This window comes from Lissotriton vulgaris, chromosome 5 (assembly GCF_964263255.1).
Source record: "Lissotriton vulgaris chromosome 5, aLisVul1.2, whole genome shotgun sequence".
Classification (NCBI taxonomy): domain Eukaryota; kingdom Metazoa; phylum Chordata; class Amphibia; order Caudata; family Salamandridae; genus Lissotriton; species Lissotriton vulgaris.
The window spans coordinates 510,791,619-510,817,553 of record NC_141693.1 but is presented as its reverse complement, the minus strand read 5'-3'; the positions used below and the strand labels follow the sequence as shown (position 1 = coordinate 510,817,553).

The 25,935-nt window shown below is 42.5% G+C and overlaps 1 protein-coding gene across 1 annotated transcript in view; it reads left to right on the top strand.

Moving 5' to 3' along the window:
- Positions 1–3,641: 3,641 nt before the first annotated feature.
- LOC147711153 (cardiotrophin-2-like) overlaps positions 3,642–25,935 on the top strand; it is a 38,129-nt gene continuing 15,835 nt past the window's right edge. Inside the window, exon 1 of the mRNA XM_086920116.1 lies at positions 3,642–3,711. Within this exon, the coding sequence (XP_086776242.1) occupies positions 3,642–3,711 (70 nt within the window). The remainder of the gene's footprint in view (positions 3,712–25,935) is intronic.

Sequence of the window (25,935 nt, the reverse complement as noted above, 5' to 3'; positions counted from 1 at the left end):
GCCCCCTTGCTGTTTACCTTCTATATCCATAAACTGAGGGACTCTTTAACATCCTGTTGTAAAGATATCCCAAGAGCTGGCACCAAGATGATTCCCGCACTTCTGTATGCTGATGATGCGGTTTTAGTGTCCAGAACAGCAATAGGGCTGCAACTACTTTTAAACTGTTTTATAGATTTTATGGATTCTTTGGACTTAATCACCAATTTAAAAAAATTGCATGCCATGACCAGAGGCTCCAGGTAGGTGGCCAAGGCCACATTTTATTGTATGGGGGCCGAGTTAACTAAAGTGTCCACTTTCCCATTCCTAGGGGTACTTATGACCAAGGTTCTTGGTGCACACAGCGCACACTTAAAAAGAATGTTTTAGCCAGAGCAGCTGGGCTACCCTGGATTTTGCAAAAAGAATAGGGTTGAAGCAGTCTATAATGCAAAGTGTATCCCTATTGCCACCTATGGTAGTTACATCTGGGGCTATAAGGATGTAAAGGGAATTCAGGGGGCTGAGAACAATTTTATGCACAAACTTCTCTCGGTCCCTGTCGCTACCCCAATTTTTAATTTACATGAGGAACTGGGAGTGGGCTATATTTCGGACTAGATGGGGTCGCGCCACTCTTACGTTGGCTGAAATTCTGGGCTCAACCGACCCCAAATTTAAATCAACTCATCATTCTAGATTGTATAGCACTAGAGAAGGCCTTGCACATCCCCTGGCTGAAATATATTAAGGATCAGACTGAGAATCTTGGTTGCCCCGGTTTATTTCTGACCCCCACTCCTCTGGGCAAGACTGCTATTAGAGCTTTTAAACAGCAGTTTTTAGACAGGTGCCAAGGTCTAATGGAGAAGAATTAATTAACTAAACCCTCAGTGAGAAGGTTTGTTATACTGAGCCTGGGCCAACAGATGCAACCTTATCTATCTTATGTAAACAAAGCTTAACATCTTTTTTGTCTTGACGAGATTCTGATTGAATATGGTTCCCTGGCTACTAGCATCCCCCAAAGGCTATTCCAAATCTGATTCATTAACCCCTTTGCTGCGGCGGCAATTCCGCCGCAGCGCTAGGGGGGAGAGAGGGCCGCGCGGCATTCGCATGCTCGTGACGGTACCGCTCCGTCACGAGCCTCGGGTGGGCTGTGCTTGTGATGGAGCGGTTCAGTCATGGCCCCGCTCGCTCAATAGAACGCGCCGCGCAGGCGCGTAATCAGTGCCGCGCAGGCGCGGCTGGGCCGTGACGGAACCGCTCTGTCACCAGCACAGCACACCCGAGGCTTGTGACGGAGCGGTTCTGTCACGAGCATGGGAGGGGTTAAAACCCTGTCCTTGTGACAACTTCTCTGAGCAAGATACTCTCCATCTAATGTTCTTCTGCGCTCACTACAATTCCCTGTGCAAGAAGTTCATCCTCCCTCCGCTCAGAGGTTGCAAATTTGACCAATTGAGGCCGGCTCTGATTTATCTACACTATGGAAAGTGAATGTAGGACTACTCTGCCATGTAATGTTGTAGTCTTTTTTACTACTGGGATGAATTGTGTCCTAATAGAATGTCTTTTTAGTCAAGTATATGATTTTTTAAAAATTTGTGATGACATCTGTTTTAGAGTAAGTGTTTTTGCCGCAATTAATTGTGTTTTAACAGGATGTCATTTTAATGAAGTGTATCTTTATGAATTTCGTGATGATATGAGTTTTAGAGTGATTGTCCTCTTATGCCCTGGAGAAACTGTTTAATTACCTTTTGTATATGCTTGCACATAACCATCCAAACGGTCGAGGACTGTTCTCTTGCTTACATTTTTATGGTTCTTAAGATTACTTCAACATGATCTCTGTATAGGTTTTAATGTTATAATTAACCACTGGGGTGATCCCTTCCAGAGAAATTATCTCTATTGGATGGGGATTTTATGATTAAGCATGCCAGAAAGCCTGTTAGTGAGAGCCCTTTTCAGCAATTTAATGATAATTTGCCAGTAGAGAATAAAAGTAGCTAAAAACATGAAAAAATATGTATTTTAAACTCCTTTTTCAACGATGCAGGAGCAGGAGACCATGGGTCAGATGTAGGTAATTCATATTTACCGACTCTTAAATACCGAATTTTACCCATTCGGTATTTAAGAGTAGGTAAATATGAAGGGGGGAGATGTAGTAATACAGATTCTGTAAATACCGAATCTGTATTGCCCATTGATTCCTATGGGCCTTAAAGCCCATAGGAATCAATGGGCAATACCGATTCTGTAATTACAGAATCAGTAAATACCGAATTTTGCAAGGGTGCAGGGGGTGTCACTTTGACACCCTCTGGGACCCCAAAAATAGGCATGTGCGCCATGTGGCACACAGACATGCCCTAAGGGCATGTCTGTCTGTCACATGGCTAGGTGTGCATGCACACATGTGCATGCACACCTGAATTCGGTATTTTAACACCCAATTGGATTGGGTGGTAAAATACCGAATTTGTAGGGCCTTTGGGACTCAGAAGAGTCCCACCTACATCTGGGAATTACCGAACCGGTAAAAATACTGATTCGGTATTTTACAGATTCTGTAAATTTACCGATTCGGTAAATTTACAGAATCTGTCAAATCTGGCCCCCTACATCTCAAGATCCAAAATACCGGTCGGGCCGTTTCCGACCGGTATTTGCCACCTACATCGGCCCCCAAGTCTTTATTTGTTTGGATTACTGTGCACTTTGGAGGGGGAGTTGGCCTTAGTAAACTCTCTCGCTCCTCTTGCAGAATTTAGATAAAAAAATGAGTGGAAACCGACGAATAAACGTTCATGTTTGAATGCACCACTCAGATTTTAAATGTAAATTTTTAAAAACATTATATCTAGCGGTCGCAGATAATAAGGGTGCTAGATTGCTATCTTATATCTGCGACATATTCATTACTTTTTTGAAGGAAGGCTCTGTTGATATATTTGCCAAGCCTGGTAGTCTTAAATCTACCTGCATTCGGCTACACCGTTGGTTTGCTGACGTGTTTTGTGTATGAGTTTGCAGATACGCACAATCCATCAAGAGGGCCCCGCTGTCCTCCTCTTCACTTCCGAGCGGACACCCCGGTGGTGGTTGGTGCGCAGCGCCCCTCGCTCAGTTATCTGTTGCTGCGCATTAAAGGAGTGAAGATTCCACCTCGGCTTGGCGCGCGGCCCACACAATGCCCTTCGAGCCTTTTCCAGTAAACGGCCCGCCGGGTCAGCGCGGATGACATCAGTCAAATTCCCGTTAGGAAACTCCCCTCGCGTAGCATCACAATGGTTACTGCCGCGGGCACGTGACCGCCTCCGCCCTGGTTCTGTTGACCTCTCAGGGGTCTCCAGCCGGACAAGTGGCCGAGTGTGCAGTGGCACGTTGTTCTTCTTCCTTCCCGGGTCAGTCGTATAAACCGGTGTGTGTGACTTTCTCCGCTCTCCTGGAGGAGGCTGACTGTACTCGTGCACGCCCCGGCCTTCCGACGCCCGAGGGCGCGTTATTCAACACTTTGGTGCACACGAGACTTGTATTTATTAGCCTGTGTTAGAAGGCACTGTGCGCTGTGTCTTGTGCAGTGATAGTGCGCGTATTGCCGTACGCTGTTCCAGCTGACACATGCTCTTGGCAAGAGTGTAAATATGGGAACGTTGCGTCATATAATGAAATTCCAGTTTTTTCGATGCGGAGCACCTGGGCCACTGAACAGAGGTAGATGTAACGTTACCTACCTTGTGTATGTATGGTACTGCGCCAATTTCGTAGTTTTGGAAACATTTACCGGTTCTGAGATCTTGATAAATCTGTTGACGCTGCAATTGGTTTTGTATATTACTGTGTAGGGTGATTTACATTAGCTAGTGTCCCTGCGAGGTTAGAAGAGAGTCATTCTTGCAGTTAGTCACTGACTTCTGTTACTTAAACAACACTGGAAGGTATACAGTTATTTTACCAGGAGTGCACTGATTTGGGAGTGAGCCACTGTCTTCCTGTGACCTGCAGCTATTGTTTAGTCATAGATGATGCTGAATAGAGGCCAGCCTGATCCTGCTCTGGATTTGGGAGGTACATTCTAGGCATGGATTGGCGCACCGCTGTTTTACACAGGGGACAGCCTGTTTGAGTAAAACTAGTGCAGATTTTCCCAGAAGGGGGTGAATGAGCTGCATGTTAAATCCTGATTAGTGCAGATGTTCTGCAGGGTGCCTGGTGGCAGGTAGCATCTAAGAGTACTTGAAATGTTTAGATGAATGAATAATAAGTATTGTATCAAATATATTAAAATATTCGTACAATAAAAGGGCATTAAAATCACAACGTATCTGCAAATATTCCACAAAAGCAGCATTTCAGTCACAGTTCCCACAGTTCCTTAAAACTACGATAGACCGAATCTGAAAATGTAGTTAACTTCCCAATAAATTGAGTCTGTAGTGGGAAGAAAAATACGAAACGGTTAGGCCTAAGTAATGATAAATTGGTACTTCTTACCAATTCCGCCACGATTAAACTCGAAATCAGGAGGGCGGTCTGACTACGTATTTGACGTTCTCACAGCGGGGCGCTGGTGTGGAGGCCCCCTGTGAATCCTCCAAACTCGTAATCAGGCCTTTAATCTGGAGAATCATTCATGGCGGGTGGGCATTATAAAATAAGTTATTATTAAAGTCCCTGGTTATCATTACTATATTTGAGGTATACTGTTCTAGAATTAGTACCAGTTCATCTAGCACAGTTTGAAAAAAAAATTGTTGTGCTTTTTCCTCTGATGGTGTAAAATAGACATGTACCAATAAGATTAGTTTTCACCTAGGATCCTTTAGAATCTTTCTTAGCAAACAGTATGTTTTTGTGTTAATTCTGACACTTTTCAGATTAGTATTATTGTGGGCTAATGTTGCCAGCTCACTCGAAGGCCGGCCCAAAGGGCTCACGGTGGCTTGGATTTCATACGTTTTAAAGTTTAGTATGTTTAAAGGTTTTGTTGACCAGGTTTCCTGGAGACATATTAATTTATGTTGATAAAAAGTTTGTATTAAATCTAAGGGTGGGCGAAGCAGGCGGAGTTGCTCTACGCGGAGCACCACAAAGTTGGCAAAAAACTCCATGGAGCTCCGCTCCGTGCTTCCCAACCCCGCAATAAATATTTTCTAAATGCAATCTACAATTAATGTAAAATAAAAGGTTCCATAAATTCTGATTGGTTAAAAGAGGATTTTAGGTCATCACATCACCTAAAATTTGGACTTTCTCAGACTTAATATTCAGTTCTCGTACCCACCCCTTAAGTTCTAGCTTCCCATGACACCAGATTTACAGCGAACAATAGAGCATACATAGGTAAATACATTTGTATCGAATTTAGGTACAAGTCAGCTTCGTCTTGCTGGGTTGCAGGTAAGTTCTCATGAACATCTTGGCTTTGGCTGCCAGCTGGCTGAGTTCCACTGCAGCATGGGGTTCTTTCCCTCATCACGTGACGAGTACCTGAAGGGTTTTTCAAGATGGAGTCGCAAACGCTTTCCCAGGCCCATATAATTTGTTACATGAAAAGTAAGTGAAAACAATTTAGAAATACAGAAAAAATGATTACACTGTACACCATGAATGGCTACACTATACCCCTTACTTCATAGTTTGAGTAGTAATACTGTAAAGGTCCTCTTTTGTAGAATAAGTTAGTTAGTTTACTACAGGAAATTCCATATGTTAACAGTAAGTGGTGATAAGTCACACCTTCAGCTACTGAAGTTGGTAGCTTCATGCAAACATAACAGCCGTCCATTTCCATTGTATCTACATAATGTTCTAATAGATTTGCGAAAACATTTAAATGAGTCTTGTTCTTGAGTTTGTTAAAAATGTAATCCTTCCTCATCTGGTGCTTCTAAGTCTAACAATGTTTGTTTCAGGCTAAGTGGTTTGTCTAGTGCAACTACACTTTGTGGTGTACTTCTAGTGTGAGATTCTACAGTGTCGTCAGGTAGGTTATTATTCTGGTACAGACTTGGGTTTTTACTCATCATAGAAGGAATAGTTATGGTTAGTCCTATCCAAAGTATCAGTACTATTGCTACACTACATAAACATACTTGGCAGCATGTTTTACATCAACTTCGTCAAGGCCTTCCATTCACATTGGAATCAGACATTTTCGCTCAAAAGAAGTTTTTCAACACCTCTTTGTAACTTTGCACAGGTTGCTTACACAGGGCAACTTCAGGTTGGTTCTTCTTCTTCAGTAGACTGGTCAGCAATTCATTCTCCATCACTTTCGTCACTTAATTCAAGATTCTCAAATTCCTCTAACACCAGATAAGTCCATTCAGGATTCTGATACTTATTGTTCAGTTTCTTTATTCGGGCACTTCTTCTCTTAGGGATTTCTCCAGTTTGCTCGGCTTTACCGGAGCCTTGTTTTCTTTGCTCAAGCTTTTCTTCTACAGTTTTCAGTCTTAGTCTCAGTCTTTTGATAAACCTTGGTTCACTTCTGTTCTTCTTTAGTCTTTTAACTGGCACTGTTATTTGGCTCTCTTCTAATGCTCTTTTGATTTCATTCAGTTTTGGCACATTTGTTTCAACGTCTTCTTCTTCCCTGTCTGTCTGACTAGTCCCAGGTCTTATTTCGGTTTCTTCTGCCTGGTCGCTAAGCTGGCCTTGTTCAGGTGTATGCTGATTTTGTCTGTGATCTGTTTCGATCTCTTCTTCCTGAACACAATTGTCTAGTTCTATCTGTTCCTATTCAAGCACTTCGAACTTTTGATTTTCTTCCGCTTGAACTTTCGCCCTAATTTCTATCTGTCCCTTTTCAGTCTCAGGAGTTCTTGGAGGAGTGTCGATAACCTGTTCTGTCCCTATCTGATCCTCCTCCTCATCAGATTTGACATGGATTTTGATGATCGGATTTTCTTCAGCTGTCTCTGTCTCGTCCTCACTATCCCACTCTCTATCTAAGTAGGTTAGTCTTCTGGTTCTTATTGGATCAAAAGTCAGGTCGATTACTGGGACCCAATCATCTTGACTGGTGCTCGGTTGTTCATCATCAGCTACTTCGGGACCAACGTCTGGAGACCCCTCAGCTGCACAACCTTCAGCGTCAGTTTCTTCTTCTTCTGTCACCTTTTTCGTATGGCTGGCATGGATCCACTTTGGCACACCTGCACACTTCACCGCTGTTGTGGTAACAAGAATCACTTGTCTTGGTTTTCCCCACTTCGGTGCAAGGCAACTCGATCTAGTGTGTTTCTTTAGTACAACCCAATCACCTGGGTTCAGATTGTGGACTGGAGTTGCTGGCTTGGCGACAGCGTCTTCCCCAATCTGGTGAGAGATAGAACGCACTTGGTCACCCAGTTGCTTGCAGTACTCTAGTACCAAATCATCAGAAATGCTTACCAGTTTGTGTCCTGGTACCCATGCTTGCTGCATTACTCTTCCCATCATGATCTCATGGGGACTCAGGCCTGTTTTTCGGTCTGGAATGTTTCTGATTCCCATTAGGACAAGTGGTAAAGCGTCTATCCAATTCATTCCACTGGATTCACACATCTTTCCTAATCTTGATTTGATAATGCCATTCAGTTGTTCCACCACTCCAGAAGCCTCTGGACGATATGCACAGTGCAGTTTTTGAGAAAGTTTGAATGCTTCACAGATTTGGCTTAATATTTCATTCTGGAAATGCCCTCCTCTGTCTGATTCAATTTTGACTGGAAAACCGTACCTAGGTATTAGTTCCCTCAATAACAATTTGGCTACAGTAATGGCATCATTTTTCTTTGCAGGATAAGCCTCTACCCATTTTGAAAACAGGCAAACAATGACAAGGACGTACTTCATTCCTTTACAAAGAGGTAACTGAATAAAGTCAATTTGTAATCTTATAAAAGGGCCTTCTGCTTTCCCAATTTTACCTGGTAAAACTACTGTTTTCTTTCCAGGGTTAAATTGCTGGCATGTCAAGCACCTCTGGCAGAGTGCCTCTGCAATGTTCCTGAATTTCAAATTGAACCATGTCTGTTTGAAAACACGGACCATTGCATCCCTGCCTATATGTGCATCTCCATGTATTAGCCGGGCCATAGGAGCAAGCAAGCTGTCAGGCAACACAGGCACACCATCAGTACAAACAATGATACCATCCTCATTCCTCTGCTGACAACCAAACTTTCCCCATCTTCCCTTTTCCTTTGGTCCTGCTGCATTTTGTAAATCTCTCAGTTCCTCCCAGTTTTGTACATCCTCAAACACCATAAGTTGGCAGCTGTTTCCGTGTCCCCCAATTTGATATTGACTGACATTTGATGTCTTGCACAATGTTGGGCCAGTTGGTCAGCATATCGATTACCTGCTGTCGCATTGTCATTGCCAGATTTGTAAGCAGCACACTTGACCACTGCCAATTCTTTTGGTAACTGGATTGCTTCCAGTAGTTCTTGTACCACTTTTCCATTTCTAATAGGAGTACCTGAAGAAGTCAAGAACTCTCTTTGCAGCCACAATTGGCCGAAGTCATGCACAACCCCATAACCATACTGGCTATCCGTATATATGGTTATTCTTCCCAAATTTACAGGCTCTTGCCAATGCAATCAATTCGGCTACTTGTGCAGACTTTACTCCAAATAAATAGGATGCTTCTACTGCACGTGCTATTGTGACCACAGCATAGGCAGCACTTAGGCCTCCATTCTCATGTCTCAGACATGAGCCATCTACAAACAGCTCGAAGTCTTCTAGAGGCAGGGGCATTTCCTTCATATCTGGGCGTGGTTTTGTACTAAACTCAGTCAGGTCAATGTAGTCATGCTCAACAATGAGTGAATTTGGCAATAGGGTAGCTGGATTCAGTATGTTACATTGAGTAATGGTTAAATTTGCTGCACCTACAAGGATTCTCTCATACTTATTCAGCCGACTAGGTGTGAGGTACTGGGTTTTGGTTCTGGTCAGTAAAATTACAACTGCATGTGGAACATACACAGTTACAGGATGTCCCATAATGATGGATTCACTCTGTTCAAGACTCATGTAAGTTGCAGCTACTGCTTTCAAGCATCCAGGTAATCCAGCAGCCACTGGATCCAAAGTAGCAGAGAAATATGCTACTGGACGTCTAGTCAACCCATGCGCTTGAATTAGGACTGACAGTGCACAATTGTCTCGTGTGTCACAAAACAGTGCAAATTCTTTTGAGTAATCAGGCATTCCTAATGCTGGAGCTGTACACAGACATTCTCTTAATTTCGTAAAAGCTGTCATGCTTTCTTCATCCCACTCCACTGGGTCTTTTGCTCCTTTCTTTGTCATTTTTATTAATGGTTTTGCTAGTACTGCAAATCCCACAATCCACTGTCTATAGTATCCTACAACTCCAAGGAACATTCTGATCTCTTTCTGAGTATTGGGTAAATGCACGTTTCGAATTATCCTAATTGTTTCTGTGGTAACTTTCCTGATACCTTTCTTTTTCTGGTGCCCCAGATATTTTACTGAAGAGGTTCAGAACTGTAATTTATCTGGTGATACTTTATGCCCTCCTTTACCTAAATGGTTCAGCAAGGCAATGGTGTCAAAAACACAGTTTTTCTGACTTTTAGACGCCACTAAGAGGTCGTCTATGTATTGCACCAGGACTGATTCTCCAGGTAAGACCAAGGATTCAAGGCACTTTTTCAAAATCTGATTAAAAATCGAAGGACTCTCTGTGTACCCCTGAGGGACACGATTCCAGACGTAGACATGACTGTCGAATTCAAATGAGAAAATAAATTTGCTGTCTGGATGCAATGGGATTGAAAGGAATGCGTGACATGAGTCAATAACGGTAAACCATTCAGCATTCCATGGGATTTGGTACAAAATCACTGCAGGGTTTGGAACAATAGGACAGCAAGGAACAACGATTTTATTTACCTTGCACAGGTCCTGCACTACCCTGTATTTTCCGCTAGGTTTCTTGATTCCAATTATGGGCGAATTACAAGGACTACTCAACACTTCTTGTATGATGTTTTCTTCTAACAATCTTTTTATTTCAATAGCAACCCCTGCTTTTACTTCTGCACTCATTTTGTACTGTTTAGTATTTGGGTAAACTGCATCTTCTTTTATGGCTATTTTAATTGGGTCTACATTTGCCATTAATCCCACATCTTTTCCAGTAAAATCCCATACCTCTGGTTTCACTGTCTGTTGGAGTTCTTCCGGTAAGTCTTGTATTGTCAGTCTTTTGATTTCTGAGTCAGGCCTAATTAACATTAATTTGTATATTCCGTCTTCATCTGGGGTTTGTATTTCAACGCCTTTTGGTGTGCAAAAGATGGTGCAGTTCATTTTGCACAGCAATCACGTCCCAATAGGTTCACAGGACTGGAATCACTGACAACAAATCTATGCATTTCTTTAAAATTCCCTATTTTAATCTCCATTGGCTCGGTAACTGGGGTACTAATCAAGTGATTAGAAACACCCACTACTTGGATTGCTTCTCCCGAGAGGGGTAGGTTTGGAACGTCTGCTGTTCTCACAGTAGAATGGGTAGCACCAGTGTCCAACATAAAGGTGACATAATTTCCTTCAACCTTTCCTTCAATGTATGGCCCTGACTGGTCCACCGGCAAGGAGGCGCCAAGCACGCACTCCTCATCCTCCCCTCTCAGGCACCATCAGTAAGGTTCATCACAGAGGAATGTATCATTCAACAGGAATTGCGAAGTTGCTGCATTTCTATCCTCCCTTCCTTCCCAAACCTCTGTTTCCTCACCCTGTTGTGCTTTGCTCCTATAGTTTGGCCTAGGTGCACAAGGCAACTGTTGCTGTTTTACCTGTTGCTGTTTCTTTCGTGGTTTCTCATTCTGCACCTGCGGATTTAAATCATTTATGTGCGCATTACCATTCTGCACCGCTGGACACTCGTCTCTCCAGTGCCCTATCTTTCTGCACCCGTGACAGGGGAACTTTTTACGTGCCTCTTCTCGCCTCATTTTTCCTCTGGGCTTTCCTCCACCCCCCGGGCCTTGATTCTGGGTATTATTATTCATTTTACTTAACTGCTTTTCTTGTTGCTCTGCTAATTTTACTTGCGCCCACATAACTTTTTCTTTTAATTCTTTTCGTTTATTTTCCAGCTCATCTTCACAATATTTGGCATACTTCAGAACCTCATCAATAGGCTTGGCTTGCCAACAGATCTTATTGTCTTTGATCCATTGAGAAATCTCAGGTCTCAATCTTAACACAAATCGATAAATAAAATGGGTCATATCCTTCATCTCAATGTTATCTAATCCACTGTACGTTTTGAACACCTGTAACAGTCGTTCATAATATGAGTGTACAGTTTCATCGCGATTTTGGGTAGTTCCATCTATACGGGTCCAATCAGTTTCCTTTGCAGGCAAATGATGATACTTGTAAAGCGCACTGTTACCCCATCTCGGAGTGTCCTGGCGCTGAAGACCGCTGTGGAACCCGTCCTGGCTTACCCTGTGAGATGGTCCCTTCAGGGTATCTCCAAGGTGAAACCAGGAATCCTCGGCGTCTGTGGGGGGCCGTTGTAGAGATGAGGCAAGCTTAATGCCCAGAGTTGCTGAGTGTGATCCCTGGTTAGAGTAGGCACCGAGGTGAGAATTATCGAGTCCGTTGACCCTAGTCCACGACCCTGCCGCATCGGGAATTGAACCCTGGTCCCGCGCCATTCTCTGCTTCCGGGTCTGCCGGCTCTAACCAGTGAGCCACACCACTCCACACTTTCCTTTCCTTTCAAGTGCAGTATTACCTGGTTGTATTTTCTCATTACGTCCCCAGAAGGAGCACCTGTCTTTGGGTCTCTAGGGTATTCCTCACTTGGCCAATCAACAGTAATTTTACATTCTGTCCATAAATCTACGGGAACTACAATGTCAAAGAACCCATCTAGATCTTTCAGGAGGCATTTTTGAACCTTAATAAACCTCTCTACCTGTCTGTACCACTCTACAGGTTTCTCTCGTAATTTTGGGAAATCATTTGTAAATGACACAATATCCTGTCTGGACCAGGGAACATGTACATACTTTCCACCTGGCACTTCTCGCATAGGATATAATTTCTCTGCCTTGTCTGCTTCTTTTAGGACATATTCTGAAGTCGCTTGTCTAGGTCTACTGTCTTAGTTTTTCTTGGCCCACCTGGCTTTCCATTTGTCTAAATCTCCCCATTTCAGTAACAGATTCAGCAATTCTCTTATCTGCACCTTTCTCCCTGACACAGTCATGTTTTCTAAATATTTGTCTGAGAATTCTGCTCTGTAAGGTTTTTGCAATACTTTGGATCTGCTGACATCTATTCCCATGTTAGCTGCTGTGTCCATTAGTTTCTCATGGAACACCCTGGTGTTTCTGGTAAGGCTCTTACAAATAAACAGTAACTCTCCCTCACTAAGGGTGTTCAGCCTGTCTATTCCCACATTCCCAGCCATCAATTCTTCCAATTCTATTCTTAATTTGTAAATATCTAATGGTTTTGGCTGCAGATTTGGTTTTTCTAATTCTCTGGACCACCTTTCGATTTCTTCAGGAGTCACTACCATGGCACTTCTAGTACCTCAAGCTGACTCTATCTGGACTTCTCTTGCATTCAAAGGTGTAGTCCTTTTCTGTGAACGAGTTTCTGGTTCCCTAATGGCCAAATCCATCAGGGAAATTACAGATTCACATTCACTTGCCTGGTCATCTACTATTAAAGGCTCTTTTCTTGATTGCACTACAGATGGCGTAATAACAGGAGTTTTTGGACTTGCCTGCTTATCCCCATATAGAGGAACAACAGGACCAATAGTTACTGGAATTGTCAGAGCTTCCGGATTTGAATTTAACTGGGATATTTTCTGTATTAATTCAGTTTTCTGTTTAATTAAAACTTCTCTCTCTCGGTCCTGTAATACCCTTTCCATTGTAGTTTCATGTACTATTTGTGGAATAAAGGGAGGGTAAAGACTCGGTGCACTTGGATTTGCCATGCTTGGTCCCTCACCACAGGACGGTCTATAATATGGAACAGTCTGATCAGGCATGCTCGACTCCTCATTACCGCTAGGCCTATAACTCGGACCTGTCAAATCAGATGCACTTGCCCTTCTATCCCTGGGAGGTCTAAAGAATGGATTTCTCGCACTCAAGGACCTAGGTTCCTCATTGTATGGCGGTGGATTTTTCATCAATAAATCCTCCAAGTATTCATCCTCAGAATCACCAGTAGTCATTAAGTGTCTGGTTTTCTCTGTCCTTTTACCTCCTACAGGTTCATCTGCAGTAAATACTGGGAACAGTCCTTCTACCATCATATTTTGCCTCCACTGTTTCATTTTTTTCTCTCGGGTCTCTCTTTGTGCCTTTGGATAACATTTTGCTAACCCTTTATCCATTCTGGGCCTGTCTCGCTCAAAAGCCTCTATTTCCCATTCTTCCAGAGCCTCATATTGCATTAGTCTAGGTCTGGGATGCAAATCATTCATTCGAGTCCTCAAATTAAACAAAATTCTACCATTAAAGGTGCCATCTAAAGGGAATGCTAAGATTCCGTCATCCTTGGTATATTCCACCCAATTTTCCAACCATACGCAGGTATGATACCCTTTGTCAAACATCATGAACGATGCAGGAGTATTCGGTGGTGGAATAATAACACCTTCTCTAGTTTTTATGGGTTTGTCTTTCTTGAAATAATTCTTGACTTTATCTGCGAAAGTCCTTTTTCTCTTGTTTCCGTACATTCCGTCTAGTCTACGGCCTTTCCACGGATCTTTCGCAAACCCTAAGTACCTGGGATCAGGTCGAGTCTCGGGATTAAGCGAATACCACATATAATTTACAAAAGCTAAATCGTGCGTGAATTACGTACTTCTGTTTACAAAATTTTTCTTTCTTCCAATGCTAGCACGTCTTTCAAACCCCAACAACCAATCAACCTTGGTTTTGCAAATAATTCCGACCAATGGGTGCGCGGCCTTTTCGTGAGACGCGTTCTCACGCTCCTGCGCTCACCCCTCCTTTACAATACTAGCTCCGCTACACAGCCGCTGTTTCGACCAATACCAGCGCGGCACAGAGTGACGTCAGAGCAGCTCCGCAACTGACTCCCTCCTTCACAAGGTAACGGAAACTTGATTTCTTTCCTAAAGTGCAAGTGCTCTATTTAATTTACAACGTAAATACGTTCGCCATTGTACTCGAGTGTCTAGAAAGGAAAGATTTGTTTCACTGCAAGTAAACCTCTTCTGTTTACTTTTCATATACTGCGGATAGATCCCTTCTGTCTACCCTTCACACAAGCATTAGAGAACCTGCTACTTCTTTGACTCATCCACTGTTTTCGGGATATATACTAAGTCTAAAGTTTCACTAGCGAACTCTTTTAGTATCACTCAAGCTCCGATGAACCTACTACTCCTTTCTTGTGTATCCCTTACTAGGTTATATCACAACTGAAGTTTCATTAGCGAACTTCTTTCTATCATTTATTCAACTATTCATACAGAAAACCCTAATTAGCGCTTCCAGTTCTGCCTAACCATGCACTAATTTTCCTCGAGCCTCTGACCTCACCGCGAGGTGGATTCTACTCACCACCTGCTATTCTGTCTCCGGAGATTACAGACAAACATATAACAATCACTAACGAGTTTGTTAATTACATATAAAATATAGCAGCATTTCATCAAAACATTTCAAAACATGTCAAAGCAATTTCAAGCAATTTTATTTTTCATCGATAGATTTCCTTAGCAGCAATACATTTTTAGCAGCATATAACCTATCTACCTGTCTTAACTAGTGCTTACCTATCTTTAACTAGTCCCTAACCATAGCTCTGCTACCAGAAAAATTACTGATAGAGCGCGCAGGTCACCCGACTAACAATTTTACCAATCAGCACACTGGGCCCATAAATTCAATTTATCATATTCATTAATCGGGTAACCTTACACTCTACTACCAGTAAACCTGTTCATTCCTATTTATTTTATTGTACCCGACTTACCAATCCACCGTTACGGGTACCTATGATCACAACAGATCAGGGAGCTAGCTGTGAAAATAAGTAAGCAACACAAATGCCATATACATTTGAATAATGTTTATACTCTTTATAATTACCACAATAGTCGGAAAGTTTTCAAAACCTTTATCTAATCATCATCATCATCTAGTGTCATGAGCCACAAGTTTACCCAGATCAAACTATCTATCACAAGAATCAAGAATATTGTGTAACTATGTATGAGAGTAAGAAACATTGAGTAATTGGAAAATAAAGGAAGGGAAAATAAGGAACATGCTATTTTAGGTAAGCAAAATTTCACAACTTCACTAAAGGCGGGTAAAGAAAAGGAACATACTAATCAATTTAGGCTTTCGAAACTCCCTAACGGTTCAGAGGAAATAAAACTCAGATAACTTGATTTGTTCAGAGATATCTATCATCTATAGGGAAGGTGAGAAAGGAACAGCTATATGTGCAAAGGACAATTCAGTATTTCTTAAAGGTAGGTAGAAAAGTGGAATATGCTTATAGCCAAATAATGCATGAAAATCTCATTTAGTGGAGAGCAAGAAAGAAGAGTACATGTGCAACTATATGCTTTATTCAAGATGATAGGAAAGAGTTTAGAATGACGGACACCCACATGAAATATATTTACTTTGAACAGGTTGACGAACTAACCCTGGCCAAGGGTCAGTTTGGGAAAGGCGGGAAAGGACCCTCAAGGACTTAGGTTGCCAGTAGGCGAACAGGTACGGCTCATAGTCAGGACAGGATAATCCCAGGATTTGTATCAGGACCGGATTCGTCAAGGGTACGACCAACACCTGCAGCTTTGGATGCAACGCCTGCGCTACTCCCTCTCTGCAAGGAATCTGCCAATAACCCAGATTGGGTTCTCGAATCTCCCAGCAAAGTGCTTCGCCAGCACTTAAGGTTTCCCAAACCCCGATTGAGTCTGTGGAAATTACGGACAGAGTGCTCCGCAGCTCTCTGTATCAATCACCTATAGAGTTCGTTGGGTCAGTGACAGGTCAGCTATTCAGACAAGTCGGACAATTTCTCTAGCTAAACCTAGGCTAGTTATACTGTTTTTCGGGTCAGTGTACCACCCACTAATGTTGCAAGTGAAAGGTTCTCTAAATTCTGATTGGTTAAAAGAGGAGATTAGGTCATCACATCACCTATAATTTGGACTTTCTCAGACTTAATATTCAGTTCTCGTACCCACCCCTTAAGTTCTAGCTTCCCATGACACCAGATTTACAGCGAACAATAGAGCATACATAAGTAAATACATTTGTATCGAATTTAGGTACAAGTCAGCTTCATCTTGCTGGGTTGCAGATCAGTTCTCATGAACATCTTGGCTTTGGCTGCCAGCTGGCTGAGTTCCACGGCAGCATGGGGTTCTTTCCCTCATCACGTGACGAGTACCAGAAGGGTTCTTCAAGATGGAGTCGCAAACGCTTTCCCAGGCCCATATAATTTGTTACATGAAAAGTAAGTGAAAACAATTTAGAAATACAGAAAAAATGATTACACTGTACACTATGAATGGCTACACTATACCCCTTACTTTATAATAACTATAGCATTAGGATAAGTGCAGAACGAACAGCTTTGCGAAAGCAGCTTTGCAAGCACGGAGCATATGAGAAAACAAAGCGGCCATGTCAGCTGTATTGCGCATGAGCAACAAAATCCCACCAGAACTGCGAGTGCGTCATGTCACATGGGTATGACCGACGCATGCGCAGACTAAATTTCCGCAACGCAGCGGCCATTTTAGTAGCAAGCAAATTAGACTTTAGTAAACACATAGGCAAGCGTCGCTGGGACACCCCCGTGTAGTGTAAAATGTGCGATATTAGTAAGACAGACTGATTGATTACGATGTTAAAGTTATTTGAGGTTCTTGATACAAGCAAGTCGCGTAATCATGCGAATCCTTGCTCCATCAGACACACCAGTCTTTCTTGCAAAATAGATGGATACTTTGGCTTTACTGACTTTGTAAATTTAACACCCCATAATACTCTTTTTTGCCAGAATCATTTGCAGTATTCTTTCACTGACCCAGCTTGTTCTTGTAAGCTCGCTTTGAGTGCTAACATTTTAGATTAAGTGAACACTTAACAGGTCTGCTGAAGAGATATCTGCTAGGTCTGTGAAGTGATGTAATAGCCTCAAAATGTGTTGGCGACTCCAGATTTCATGCGGACCGTGTGAAACATAATCAGGAATGAAACGCAATGTTGAAGCACCATTAGTCAAGGCTGCAAAGCTCATTGGTGGAATGCTATTCCTGCGTTGTGGCGGCCAAAGGATACAATTCAGATCATCCAGTGGGTTGAGTGATCCAGTTATGGTTTGTGTATTATAGCCTTAGAGCCCGCCACAGTGGGCTCTACTGGCCATTAAAGGCCCGCTCCAGGGTTAAAGTCCTGAATCTGAAGGCGAGAGCCTTTAACAAGGGAACAGGGGCCCGATGTAGGTGGCCGTTTCAGGCCATTTACCGACCGGTAATGGCCGATTTCGGCCGTTACCGACCGGTAAATGGCCAATCGGTATGTAGGGACCTAAATCCAAGGCCACATGTAGGTAAATCTACATTTACAGAATCAGTAAAATTACCGATTCGGTAAAATACCGAATCAGTAGTTTTACCGATTCTGTAAATTCCATATGTAGGTGGGACTCTTCTGAGTCCCAAAGGCCTTAACGAATCGGTATTTTACCATGAAATCCAACTTCATGGTAAAATACCGATTCGGGTGTGCATGCACATGTGTGCATGCACACCTATGCCATGTGGCAGGCAGACCTGCCCCTAGGGCTTGTATGCCTGCCACATGGCACCCAATCCTGTTTAGGGGGTGACAGGGGGTGTCAAAGTGACACCCCCTGCACCCTTGTGAAATTCGGTATTTACCAATTCGGTAAATACCGAATCGGTAAAGCCTATTGATTCCTATGGGCTTTGGTAAAAGGGAACATCTGGATTCCCTACATACCCACGCCTCACATTTACCGATTCTTAATTACCGAATCGGTAAAATTCAGTAATTTTCGGTAATTAAGAATCGGTAAATGTTACTTACCTACATCTGGCCCCTGGTCTTTAATGGCCAGTAGAGCTCGCTACATAGGGCTCTAAGACTATTAGAACATTCCGCCCATAGAGGGCAGAATGTTCTCATTTGTAAAAGAAAGGCCTCATGGAGCCTGATGATTTAGAAATTCCATAGAGCTCCTTGAGGCCTTTTGTTCACAACAGCAGCTGTGAACAAACATTAGAATGTTGGAGCTCCGGGCTTCCACCGGCCATTAGAATCCCGGATCACTACACTGTTTTCAATGGAGCACCCAACATTCCATTGTTCTGCGCACTCCATTGTTTTTAATGGAGCACCCAACAATCCATTGTTCTACTAATTATTTCTTTGCTATCACCCACTATTTGTATCGACTGAGTGCAACACTGAGGGCTCAAGATAGCGTGACTTAGCTATCATGTCTGCATTAAAAACTACGCCAGATATGATGTTAGCTAAAAACGAGAAACCATCCGCAATAGTCTTGGAGATTTTTGTAGACATGTCTGCATGATTGTTTTTGCTGTTAGGCTTAAACAGGGTGGAAGTTCCGAGGCAAGCTGTGCTTCTGTCAACTGTACTGCTGTTAGAAGTCAGTGTTGCGCTTATTGATTTTACTTCTTTGATTGCAGTAGAGCCCTTAGTCCTACCAACATTATCATCTGTGTTAATTCTAAAGTTGGCAGCTGCACTAGGAGATAGCTCCTTATTCCTGCAGCCCATTTTCTCTGGTCAAATATAGGAAATAGAGGTGCTTTAGATTTATTTCTCGTTTGATGTCTCTGCGTATTTATAGAATTTCCAGATTTTTATTTTTTTATTTAATTTTTTTTAAACTGCGTTTGCTGGTATATGGTCTAAACTCCTCTTCAGTTGGAGAAGCTAGGTCAATAGTTAAAACTTCTCTACCACATGAGTTAGTAGTTCCATTTAATTCAATTGACTTTATTTTGGCTCAACTGAACCATAAAAGTACACAGTCAATACAGTATAAATACTTAAACATTATAAATAAAAATCTCAATTCATAACAGTAAGTAAACAGTCATAGAACATCAGTAGTCAAGCTCAGATAAAACCAAAGGAGCAAAAATCTGGGAAGAAGTCCTTAAGAGGGAACTCATTTGGGGTCCATTATGTACCCAGGATTATCTAAGCAAGATATCAGATATATTAAAAACATATTAAAAACATTCAGTACAACGATAAAAGGCACAGCAGTCAGAAAAAAAAGATCCATTCAAGTATCCACCTAGAATTCTTAAAACATTACAAATAAATAGTAGTCCTCTGCTTGATGGCGCGTTCAATATATGTGACTGCAGAGATGCAGAAATTGACCATGGGTAAGGTGTTCAGGTAGATAAAGGCGGCTCTACAAAAATGAATATTGCCCGCTCTGAGGCTGGGCAACAAATAGCGTTTTCTCAGCAACAAACACAATTTACAGAATAACATAAAATGTAGGGTAGTTTGTGATCATTGGTCATCACATGAGCATAAAGGAAGTTGCAAAAAGTACGTGCCTTGTGACGGAAAAGCAACAAGAAAATGAACTGTGCATAAACTGAGTCTCATCAGTAAGAATTTGTGATTTCCCACACATACTAAGTATGGTGCAGGACTTAGAGCCGGACAAATCCCCATATAGGTTTGGACCATTCTACTACACTCTGCATTCTATTGTACGTGCATCCTTCTAAAACACATTCTTCAGAGTCCTGGTAGAGCTGGCTAATACATTGCTAGGAGAGGTAAATCAGTCCTCCCGTCTCATACTACAACATACATTCTGTATATGCTTCAACCAAGTAATAGTCAAACAGTGGTTGAGTTTTAAGCAATCTGCAAGCACAGTCCTTTTAAAGGATGGCTGACTTTTGGTCCAATTTCTGAGCCACAAAAGGAGTGGTTGGATTTTGATGAGATTGCTAATATAGCCAATCACTACCTCAGTGTGCCAGATGAAGGAACTAGTGCTCTGAGGGACAGCTAGCAGTGTCTTGATAACATTATTTTCAGTTTTTTCAAGGGCCCCCTGATCATCAATGCCCCACACCCCAGCCCTATATGAGACAACAGCACATCATTTGGCTTATAGACTGTCAAGAGATTCTTTATTGGTTTCTGACCAAGTTTGTGGGCAAAATTAAGGACGGCCTCCACTGATTTGGAAAAGGAAACAGCTCTACTGGTCTTCTGAGGTCCCCAAGGGAGACGGGTATCAAAGGGGATGCCAAGGTAGGAAAAAGTAGGAACTGAACCAACTTTCTTGCAGTTTACAAGGGGGACATTGTCCTTCTTCTTTCCCCCAAAAATCATTATGTGGGTCTTATTTTGGTTTACCATAAGGTCTAGACTGGCCATGAATTTGCAAAAAATGGCAGAAGTTGTAAGCCATTCGAAGTCCTGGTGATTAGGACAGTATTGTCTGAATAAATTAGTGTGTGGATACTCCAAGCACCTACACGAGGGCAATCTGCCCTGAGGTTAACCTGTTTATCCTCCAAGCTATTTATATAAATGGAGAACAGGAAAGGAGCCAGGACACAGCCCTGGCGTACACCCCTTGCCAGGTTGAAAGATAGTGTAGATTCTCTACCTGAGCCGTACCTTACACTGGCATTGATATTATTGTGCAGATCTCTAAGGAAATTAACAATGTGAAGAGCAACCCCCATATCTGTCGGGATGTCACACCATTTAGGCCTGTTTACAGAGTCGAAGGCAGAACTCAAATCCATAAAAGCCAAATACAACTTGCCACACTTGGCCACAGTGTATTTGGCAATTAACAAATACATATTTAAGGACTCCTCGACTGTACCTAGGCTAGAGCGGAAACCGAATTGGAGATTCGGAAATATGTTACGCTCCTCCGCCCAAAGCTGCAAACGGTCCAGCAGAATTCATCCTATAATCTTTGTGGTGGAATTAATCAGTAAAATAGGACGATAGCAGGGGGGGGGGGGTTGTTTTTCGAGCCTTTTTAAAAAATAGGAACAATATTTGCATGGACCAGTTCTTAGGAGGGCCAGCCACTAAGGCGGCATTAAATATGTTTGTCAGGAAAGGGGCCCACAGTGGGATATTGGCTTTAAACATATCAGAGGCAAGTCCGTTTGGACCAGGAGCATGCCCAACCGGACAACTAGCCACAGCCCACATAACCTCTTCCAGTTCAATAAGTAAACCCGCCGAAAGCTTAGCGGAGCGCTGTGACCATTTAAGGTGCTAGTCTGCGGCTGATTAGGAGCTAAAGGTATATGATCGAGGATCTCAGGATTCCCTAAACAAGGGTCAGCCTAAAGCTTGGTGAAATGGGCAAACCAGGTTTCAGATGGAATAACAGTATCCATGCCAGTCTCTTTTTTTGGCCTAAAACAAACTGTGATTTACTGTTGCCTAGAAGCCCTTGCAGTTCCTAAGTTCGCTGCCTGAACCAGTGATAGTATTCTGTCTGGTTATGAGGGCATCTCGGTACAAAGTTCTACATCTTTGCACCGTGTCCTGAACTCTAGGAGTTTGTTTCAGCGCAGCGAGTAACTGGTTGTGTGCCTGGGTGCAGTTAGCATCAAACCACTTTACAGGTGGCTTATGTCCCCTATTGTGCGGTACCAAGATAAGGTCAATTGCTACTCTACAAATCTTGTTAAAGCTATTGAGGAGTGCAGGACGCCACTCTTGTGCATAGTCCACTGGTAAGCAGACCAAAAAATCTGAGTAAGTGGAGACCATTAACTGTGCTAAAAAAGAGGGTTGATCAACCCTGGACCATACTTTTACTACCCCATGATTCCTGGAGAATGATAAGCACATAGGATGGACCGCTACAGGGATTCTAGTGATCAGTGAGGCACGGAGAGAGAGACAGGAGCCTGTGCTCACTAAATTAGTATTTAAAAAGTCAGATGCAGAGATATTTCCCTTCCCATTTTGGGGATAATTGGTAGCCAATTAGTCGTTAGTATTATGTGTTGGAAGTATTTGAAGAATTGGCTTGAAAGTTAGCTCTGTTGTTCATCACATCACTAATGCATTGTTTGGCATTTGACCTTGACTTTAGCTGTAACCTATATGATTTGAGTCTTGTCAGGTCCAGTTTTTGTAGTTTTTACGGTAACAATTGTAATGAATGAACAATATCGTCCAGTCTCGTCAGGATTACAAGATAAAATTAAAACTTGTCCATCCAGACACTTATGTTTTTGTAAAATATTATCCTGAAGATTGTACATTATTTGGAGGTAATTTTTTATATCCTTTAACAAGATTATTTGTTTGGTGCAACCGACTGATTAGCTATCCATGGTATCAGCCATTTTAGCCATAGTTTACGTAATTATTCCCATTGCCTGTACGACTGGGTAGGAATGTGTAGAGTGTGGATGATACAGAACTAAAAAGTTAGGGCTATTGATTACAGACATGAATATCTCAATGACAGCTATAGAAGCACCACATTCAGGTATATGGTTGGGGTTCAGGGCCAGCTACGATTGGCAAGTTAGTTGCAGCGTGCTGGCATACACCATGGTGGTGGAGAGAAGTATGGGTTTAATATTTGCCTTACACTTTATCCTGACCTTTAAAACAGTAATTTCCTTTATTTCTTTCTTCCCTTCCTCGCATCCATCCACCAACCTTCCCCTTTCTCAGCTTCTTTTCTCATCGTATATTGGTGGGTTCAAACTGGAATGGCATGGTGAGTAAAAAAATGATGGATTTAGGCCCAGATCTCTGTACTGGGGTGAATGTATGACATTGTTCTGCATTCTGTCCATCAACTGTTGTTTTTGCACTTGTCACCCCGAGTGGGACGGGTATGCTCAGACGGGAGTCCTGTGCTCTCCATGCCACTGGAGTCAAGCTATCCAGGCTTATGAGGGCTGAAAGCCCGAAACTGGCCCTAGAATTCATTCTGCCCATCATCTGTTGTTTTTGCTCTTTTCTCATCGTGGACCCATTGCAAACCAACCAAACTGAACTCTACCCTGTTTTATTTTTGCACGTATTGAATAATTTTTCTTCCATCCAGTTTTGTTTAAGCTGAAGCATGTGTTCTCTTGTCCATGTACAGTTTGCTGTACCCTGGGTTAAGGACTCTATACGAATGTAGAAATAGATACATTCATACCATGTACGTGGGCGGCTTTGATACCCACACAGTTTGCGGATTGCAGTGCTGGATGACTAGACACTCAGACTCTTTGTAGTCAGGGCAGTCAACCACACTTGATGATCAGTGGGACAAACGCCTCTAGAGAAACTGGGCAGAAGGGTGGACAAGCTACCATGTGCAGAGGGTAGTGGCTCAGGAGGAGTGGTGAAAGAATAATGAGTCAAAGAGAAGGGGGAGGAAGCACACAGTGCTGGTGAAGGAAGATAGGGCCAAAGTACTGTACGGAGGGCAGCATCCTGACGGGGCACATGGCAGTACTCTAAGCTGCTGGGAAACCGGGCCTTGGGAGAAGACGAGGGCACCACTCCCTGTGAATGAGAGAAATGTCAGGACGAGCAGCATGTATTCATCTGCCTGATAAAGCAAGTGAATACTGCGTGGGGAAACGCCCAGAGGATGACTTGGGGAGGTGAGGCACGAGGCAGCTGCCCTGGTACAGAGGAAAGGCTCGCTGGCTGGCATGCCATTCTTCGGGTGGAGGTAAAGTGCCTTCCTTCTGAAGTTTAGCCAACCGCCGCATTTATATTGCTGAATCAGCCCGGTTTCTAGTCTAAGCTCCAGATGTTAGTCTCCCTGGGCATATCAGGCACGCTTCTAACCAGTGATTAGTGTCAGTCAGTCAGTCAAATTAACTTTATTCGATTTGATAAAATCATACAAAGTACATAAAAACAGTATTATTTACAATTAAAAAAAATTAAACAATTTCATGTGTAAACAAGTTAATTTGGCAAAATGGATGCATTAAAATATTTAAAAAACACGTTATGTACATCAGTTTTCCAAATTCATGCTCCTTCTGGCTCTGGTTGCTGCCACAAGGAAATTGGCCATGGCGAAAGTAATACAGATGTTGCCCAATGATTGTAAATATAGCATGGCTGGTCTCACCTGGGAGAAGCCCGCTTCTCTTAGGACTGGTAGCAGGTATTTTTTTCTTTGGGCGGAGAAGAAATCACAAAACATAACAAAATGTAAACTGTCTTGAACAGAAAAATTGTCACAGGTGCAAGGGGGAGCTAACTCAGGTTTCGTCCAGGTGTTAAAATTGCCCAAATAGAAATGAATAATGTTAAATCTGAATCTTGTTAACAAAAATCTGTGAAAGGGATTAGTGACCAAACATAAATAAGGCTCAATTGCAAGTGACTGGAGTGACAAGTAATGCATTCGGACAGATGGTTTTGATAATTCAACTTCTTCTCGCAACATGTATGCCCTAGACATAAACTGTTTTTTTATGAAACTCACATCCTGCTTTGTGATACACGAGGGGGAGGTGAATAAATCTGGACGTCCTAGTTCATTAAAAGATTTGTGCAAATAGGCCAGCCATGGTATCGTGTGACTGTATTCCAAACTCATCACATCCCTCATGATCATGTGGTTTAACAATAATTCAGAGTTTAACCAGGTCTTAAGCCAATATGTTAATGGAGCCAGTCTCAGTTTGTCCTGAATATGATTCATGCCAAGTTCTGTATGAATGGAAAAAAACGGGGAGGATTGGGGGAGGGACAGGACTGAGTGTAAAAAACTGTTCTCGGCTACCTGGATTTTGTCTAGGCGTACATAGCCCCATAGGGAGGCACCATACAAAGCCACAGGAAGGGATTTGCTGTTATAAACCTGAATGATGGCCTTCATGGGTCTATGGCCCAGCCTTTTAGCGAAACCTAAGATGGCCATAGATGTTCTTGTAACCGCTAGGCTTTTTGCACGTATCTGTGGGCCCCAGTGATTAGTGAAAGAAACGAATGAGGGCACACTGCCCAGCCCAACTACACAGAAACAGCAATCAGTAACGCCTGTTCTCACACGTGTGTCCTGGAGTAGGTCAGGTGTCAGAAGGGTGCACACCTTGGTGCGGCCACGCCTTCCCTCCAGACTCAGCAAGCGATCTGTAGTAGCAAGGAAACACCCCTCCTGCAACCTGGCCAAAAAAAGACAATAGAAAAGAGTTCCCTGTTCTCACGCTCTCCAGACTAAACAAAAAATGAAGAAAACATGTACCGTCTTAGATGAGGGAGAAGGAACGGAAGTTGTATTTTTCTTGCTGAAAGATAAGTTGGATTCTATGTACAATATAGGCAAGGACAATAACATGTTACATGCATGTAGATGCATGTTATGGGTAATAACATTTATCAAACGTATGCATGTGTTTGTGTATAATTATAGTAAGAATCATAATAATGCAAGCGAAATAATTTTTTGCCATTTAATTCTTTCTAATTATGGCAGTACCATGTAGCTATACCCTCGGGAAGGCTATGTGTTATACCAATGTCAATAAAGTACTGAACACTAGTCATTTTTATCCACCTTAGAAGAATGAGAGTTTGAGTTATCGCATCAGGTATTCAAGCTTATGCCTTCGGTTATTATTTATACAGGCACACACGCCACTGAATCATTTCTCAGGATTCAGACATGTGCACACAGTTGCGGGCAGGACTCATTAACCCTCTAAAATATTTAATGGTGATTCAAACCAGTGACAAACTGATTACATACCTCAGCAGCAAGTGCAATGATCACCTGAGCTATCATGCGAATATAATGTCAAGAGTGGCTGGATACATACAAATCTTGGTAGCAGTATCCTTAAGACCCTAAGTCAACTTCGCA